Source organism: Xiphophorus maculatus, chromosome 17 (genome assembly GCF_002775205.1).
Source record: "Xiphophorus maculatus strain JP 163 A chromosome 17, X_maculatus-5.0-male, whole genome shotgun sequence".
Lineage (NCBI taxonomy): Eukaryota > Metazoa > Chordata > Actinopteri > Cyprinodontiformes > Poeciliidae > Xiphophorus > Xiphophorus maculatus.
This window is the reverse complement of record NC_036459.1, coordinates 6,728,308-6,735,587: the sequence shown is the minus strand read 5'-3', so window position 1 is coordinate 6,735,587 and position 7,280 is coordinate 6,728,308. Positions and strand designations below refer to the sequence as shown.

The following is a 7,280-nucleotide window of genomic DNA, read 5'->3' as shown; positions in this document are numbered from 1 at the left end:
GAATATTCTTTATAATGGTAGCATCATGTTAAATGTACAAAATAAAGTGATTCATTCTGGTCTAAATAAATGGTTTTTTTGACCTTCATTGAGACCAAATTTGATCTATTCATGGCAGATTTTTCTGATCCACATCTTGAGTTATTTGGGTTTTTACTCACCCTTAGATAGTGTACAGTAGAAACCAGATATTTACAAACTGCATAAAAAGTTGTTGCCATTTTCAAACATTAAGTCATTAAGCTTGGATAACCAAAACAATCTCTGTTTGCTAAATGCAACACAAATATGTCATTTGGGGAATGAAACAACTTTACCAGACCATCTCAACATCTTCCTACAGCAGGATTATGACTATAGGAACAATACAGATCAATAAAGACAAGCACAAGGTAGAACAATTAATATAGTTTAATCCTGAATAAATTACAATCATATAACCAACAGTAAACAGTATCAATATATATCAGGATAAAGATGTGAAGAAATACGGGAAATACTAAGAAAACTAACCAGAAAATTTCCAAAGCACCAATCAGACACCAATTTTAAAATGCACTTAATTATTACTATTATTAATTTTGTTCACCTCAAATGTAACTTAAAAACAGACTCCTTCCAAGAATAAGCAGTTACTATAGCAAGTTTAAAAGTGTAAAAATTACAGAAAAGCCTCCTGAAAGATTGTAACTTTCACTTCAAAGTGCTCTGAATAAAAAAAAGGTTTAAAATAGCCATAAAACATCGGATTCAGAGCTGACAAAGTGGTAGAAAACATTATAAAAGCACAGCATGAATCACAACTTCCTTATAAATTATAAATCAAGTTTTTTTTCCCCCTGTATGAAACATTTACCTTTGATCCAAGCTCAAGTGAACAAACACTTTCCAAGTACAGATCGTCTCCCTGGCTCTGACTGGATGCAATTTTAAATGTTTTTAAATCATTAAAACGTCACCATACCATTTATTTTTAATGCACGTCAAATTGCACCGAGAGTTTCATGCGTGCTGGTGGATCTGAAAAGGCAGAATAAACTTGTAGAAAACATGCTCCTGTAACACCAGTAACTCTCTTTAACATTAAGGCAGAAGTGGAAATTAAAGGCGAAACATAATTTATACTGAAGGTAAAGTTTAGAGATAAAACATGAAACTTTTACTTATTTATGCATGTATGAAAAATTTAAAACCATTTCCAATCAAATACTTTTAATGACATGCAAGAAAAGTCAGAAAGATTGCTTTGACACCATTTACCATAATAAAGAAAAAGTGATTAACATTTATTATTCACAGTTAAGATGCATGGATCATTTTGATCCATGCATCAAAATATGCATGGATCTGATATTTTCTCAGTATGTATATATATTTTTAAAGATTCATTTTTTTATTCTTCCAACTTGTTTTAGTGTTTAGGTTTAAGATCCTCACAAGCAGAGATGCACCTACTTGGTGGTTTGAATCAAATCATTTTCAGTTCGACTGTAAACTCAAAAATCTGATCTTTTTACGATGGTCCTTACATGACACCCATTAGATTGTGCTCACAACACTCTTCGGTGTGGAAGTTATTACAGAAGGAAGCACTGATGTGCAGGAAGCCAGTTTGTACCTGTCTCCAGGTAGCAAACTGATGCAAAGCAAACCTCAGTAGCAAAGTCGCTTTGTTCAATTCTTTCAAGCGTTTAATTTTTGTTTCTTCTGAAACTTGTTGGATTAGAAAATGTTGGCCAGTTAACGGAAATCTAAAAAAAAAAAACACAACAAATGCGGTTCACATTAACAATGCTAACCATGCATCTTCTTTAGCATCTGAGATGCATCTGAGATGCTAAAGAAGCCATCGTAGTTTTATTTTCAATTAGCTAAATCTTGATTTGCTAAACCATTTCCACTCCCTGATACAAAGGATCTGACTGCAAGAGAGAAATATTTAAAGAGAAATATAAATAGGTGGAAATCGGTTTTACAGAACCCTGAGTTTAGCAATCTGCCACAAATCTCTGGCTGGTGCATCTCTAACCACAACATTAAAGTCAAGTAGTACCAAAGAACTTGATAGGCTGGTATTTACTGCAATACATTCCTGATAATGGCTCATGTTTGACTGATAACGGTGAAGAGCGAACATGTAAACTTGCTCTTGCTGCTACACATTTTTCTGAATAGTAGTGATTTGTTATTGTGATTGTAGTTGTCCTGTCCTCATGCTACCCTCTTTAGGATGTAGAGGATACCGATGTTGTCGATGGTGACGAAGGTGGAGAAGTCGGGCGACACGTGGATCTTCTTGAGGGCGCTTCCTGTCGGATAAAACGTCTGCAGGGATTCACCTCTCGCCACGTCCCACCACTGGATGCAACACAGAGAAGAGAGAATCACTTCATTTTCAATATTTCTAAACTTTTACGGTGAAGTACATTGAAGTGATTCCATTTTTCAGCTTTATGGAAATGGAAAAACTTGAATTAAACATACTTTTCAACATAACAGGTGACTTTGAGGTATTTCTTCCTCTACTTAATGTAACCAACAATGATGACTGTAAACATATAATTCCATATCTGCTACAACACATTTAATAATTGAAGAAAACTCCACATGAGAGCTTTAGGAGGTATGCAAAACGGACCAGGATGGATTTCTAGCATCGGGTAGCACAAACGCACATGGAAAAGCTCTCAATCCCCCTCGGCTTCCCTCACCAATTTGGTTTAATCTGTGTTTAAAGCCGACATTTTCCAGAGCAGCTCAGTCTCACCGGGAAAAATCAAAGGCACATCAAGTCAATCATTGATGGCTTGGGATGAGTGTGTTTGCAGACGCTCATCTTTGACAATATTTAGCATGATAATGTCACATCAAAGCAGGGGACTGCAACCTCTTCCAGCTACATAAAAAAAAAACATGAGTCACATCAGTGGGTTGAAGCTTTTACTGGAGCGTTCTAGTTGTAAAGCCTGTGTGATGCCGTCTGTGTGAATCTATTTAACATGGGAGGCGAGCTCCTCCGTTTCCACATCCAGGAAAACAGCAACAACAGAAGAGAGGAAATAAATGTGGCTCCATCCATCGTCCAATCAAGTCTGACTATCTTCTGTCTCACTTCACAGAGCAGCTGCGGTAGATCTATTAAATGTACCTTGATTAAATTACACACTGGGAGCTTTATTTACTGCTACTATGGTTGTAAATTGAAGATATCATATTAAAGAGCCTGAATACAAATGCATAACACACTTTTTTATGTTTCCTAGTAAAACAAAAGTATAAAAACACAAACTTTTATTGGTCTATTACATAATTTGCCAAATAAAATGCTATGAAGTTTGTGGTTTTATTGTGACAAGATGTGAAATAAAAAACACTGGACTATATTTCAGACGTTTTAGTCCATGCAGCTTAATTGCTATAAAATATTAAGCTAATTTCATATAATTTAATGGCTACACAAATGTCTGAGTGAACGTATCATCCATCTGTCGCCGGTTTTATATATTTTTAATGTTATTATTGCAACTTTTGTAAGCTTTATTTTTACTGAACACACTGGAAATTTTTATTCTAGAAAAACATGGGCTTGGCTCATAAAATAAAATCAGTGTAGGAACCATGTATCAAAAAGGAGATTAAAACTTCAAATGCATTTGTGAAATACACCATATCCAAAGAGAGGGAGCAAAAGGATAACTGGTGGTATTTCACACCCACTCCATGATGTTTAGTGTTTACCTACCATGATGAAATTGTCAGATGTTTAGTTGAACATCAAAGCTACGCTCAAGGCTTAAAAAGAGTCTTCATGACATCTAGTTAAAGTAATTTCACATTTCTGCATGGTTTGTAAATATAGATATGCACACACTAAGGATGGTAGACCACAACCTTTTAGATTCTCTGATGAAAGATAATTACCAAAACCAGCAACTGCAAGCAGGCAGCAGCGATGGTGCATTTCTTCAAGTCAAAGTCAGCCATATTTATGTAAATAAATAGAACCATACACCTAAATGATGCTTTTAAATAAAGGTTCAAATGTATGCATTTTGCATCTTGTGTACTCTGGGAGAATAATAATAATAATAAAAAAATCATCCTAAACTGTTGAAGCTTGTGACTTGCAATGGATGTAGAAGGCAAGGCAAGTTTATTGATATAGCACCTTTCAGCCGGAGACAATTCAAAGTGCTTGTACAAAAAAGTTAAAAACAATATACAAGATAATAAAATAAAAATAAAAAATAGACAAAGTAAACATTAAAAATTTTAAATATAGTGAATGAATAGAATAAACATTTTTAAGAATAGGCAACTTCAAATAAAAAGGTTTTTAACCTTGTTTTAAATAAACTCAAGGTAGGGGCAGTTTTAGTAAAATGATCTAATTAGGTTTACTGTATGGCCTGTAGTGTTATGAAGCAGACACATCAACATGGCTAAAGCAGCGAGTTTTTATTACAGTCACGGCAACAATTCATTATGCAGTAGATGAAATCTGGAGTTTCTGATGACAAGAAGACAAGAATAGATGTGTGAATGGAAGGAGGGATGATGAAGGAAAAGCTAACATTTGAAGATACAGTAGAATCTCCACGAGAGTTAAGATGAGAGAGCTGCCAGATGTAGCTCAAACAAAGGAATAGAGCTAAGATTCTGCAGCAAACACACATGCATCTTCGCAGACATACGCCACCTGGTAATAAAGAAAAAAGCAGAGAGATAAAAAAAATGTTCAAATGAGGCGAGTGGCAGGAAAGTGGAAGAGAAGAGAAGACGACAATGTGTGAAAATCTGGTTATTTTCAGAGCGGGCCTGGTTTTATTACAAGAAAAATCACAATTCAGAATAATTAATATGTAGGAGCGATGATGAGACTCAGAAGGCGACGTGCATTTTTATAAGTTTGTATTTGAAGGACTTTTAAAGACAACGAAAAGTTAAAACAACAGAAAGTTTGAAAAAAATCCAGAGAAGACAATGGTTTTTAACTCAAATTCAAATATTTATGAAGAAGCCATTTTTAAAATATGGAAACTGGAAGGAAGTGGGACGGAGGGTGGGCGGTGGCTAAATGCATGAAATGGACAGACAGATGAACAATGGAAAGATGGAAGGATTTATCCAAGATTTATACAATGGGACAGAGAAAAAGTTTGGGGAAGGCTAATTTTTTAACCACTTTTTGATTTCGAACACACTTATAATAAGAAAGCAATTCAACTCCACATTTTGCCAACTCTGTGGGAATCCTCACACTTTCTGGAGTCGCAGAAACACACAGGGGCCCTTTGTGATTGTGTGCAACATTACCCATACCCCACAACAGATGGCTGATATCAACACCATCTCTGCGAGGCAATTGATTTATGGGACTTAGTGATGCAAGTAGATGCTAAATGACTGTGCAGTGTGAGAACACGGTGTGCATTTTCTGAAATGTATCAAGTTTTATTGTTTGCTGAGGCAGCAGGAAATAACCAAAGTCCTGCTTGGACAGCTTGAGATAACTTTGCTGCTCGGATGCAGCTTAGTATGACATTTTAAAATAATTTATAATGATTACAGATAATTAATCATTAATATACTGGACAGAAACCCATTTTAAATATGAAGACAGCTTCAGACTCAGCAAACAGCTTTTTAATTAATTTAAGTAACCATGGGCATGCATGGGTGAACTTTGATTAATATTGATACTGCTACATCTGTAATATAGTCCACTCTACAAAAAAATTAAATAGAGAAGCCTGATTTAATGCAAAGTTTAGGATTAAGCAACATGAAGTGGAAAAGTTGGAAACTGCAAATGTGTTACCAGATTTTATGCTACTATGCCTTGGTCTTAAATTTGTGGGTAATATTACATAACTGTGTTCATCTACACTTCTAGCTTAAGTTGTGTTAATAGACTAGGCCTGTCTCAATAAAAAATAAATCAATTAATCGCACGACAAATTAAAAGAAACTCAATAATTTTCATTTGCTTGATTTATTGTTTTTATTTTGCTCTTTCTTTTAACCAAAAACTGAGCGATAAAAGTCTTCAGTCGGATGCTTTGATCTCAACTATCCTTTTCTTTTTAAAGATAATTTTATTTACACAGACTTCATCATAATTTTATTTGTTGTTTCTGTTGTTTTCTTTATTTATTGTGGATATTTCAAATGTCTTCCAGTTCCAGTGTTTAAATGTTCATTAAAATTTAAAGTTGATTGATCTTGCATTATTATTATGCCATTACCATTATATTATTTGAAAATGGTCTCAAAACAACATTATCATTTATCGCAATATATGCCGGAACTTGTATTTAATAACTAGAAATGCTTATGATTTTTTCTTTCACTAGCTTGTTTTTCTTTTTTAGTAAATACATTTGAGTTTTTCCTGGCAAATGAAATGGTCACAATCATGACGCAGCATTCAGGCAAGCAGAGCAACACCAGAACCGATCCAACAGGCATTCAGCGTTGGGTGCTAAGAGCTAAATAGGGCTGCTTATTCAGGCTACATGAGGGAGAGTGAGCACAGCTTACATAACAAAGAGAAAAAAGCAACAAAACTGTCTTGTGTGTTTGCAAAGATCAGAATAATGCTTATGTGTGAGTGAAAGCATGGTTGGGTTTTTCACAGTGTTGCAGAGAGGCAATCCATCTTCCTCTTACATAAATAGCCCAACTACATATAGTCCAAGGGGAGTAGATACAGTTTCTATGTAAAAAAAAGAAAGGAAAATCAATTTAAAACAATGGATAAAGCCTGGAGAGGAAGATTAACGTAAGAAGAGAGCAGGTTCAGGTGATTTTATCAAGAAAAAGTGAAAAATTTGTAAGTGTTCTTTGTGACCAGGTCAAGATTCTATAGCTGAGGGACAAAGTGGGACTCTAAGCTAAATTATTCATCCAAGGTTTCATCTGCTGAAATATTTATGGCAGTCAATCCATTGAACATTTCTCCTCGACGCGTTATGGGACTTCATTCCTTTTTATAGGGATTTCCAGCAGACATCGATTAAAGACCAGACAAGGAATGCAGGAAAATGGAGGAGAGTAAAGAATGTAAAATTTGGAAAATTCAAAATCAGCGTATTTTCTTTAAATGTGAATATTAAGAATAATAAAACCTGGAGACGGAGTAAAAAACTACTACACACGCAAATATCTCCAAAGTAAAAATCAGATGTTTACTTCATGGCACTTGGTTACCAGAAAACAGACTCATCTCTTAGCAACAGATTAACAACAAATATTGTTATTGTTCAAAAAACATAAGG

General features: G+C 34.8%; 1 protein-coding gene across 2 annotated transcripts in view; it reads right to left on the bottom strand.

Annotated features, from left to right (window-relative positions):
* Positions 1-396: 396 nt before the first annotated feature.
* The window catches only part of apaf1 (apoptotic peptidase activating factor 1), a 35,092-nt gene continuing 28,208 nt past the window's right edge, over positions 397-7,280 (bottom strand). For both annotated transcript variants that reach the window (XM_023350165.1, XM_005810737.2), the window contains one exon: positions 397-2,358. In XM_023350165.1, the coding sequence (XP_023205933.1) occupies positions 2,212-2,358 (147 nt within the window). In that variant the 3' untranslated portion in view covers positions 397-2,211. The remainder of the gene's footprint in view (positions 2,359-7,280) is intronic.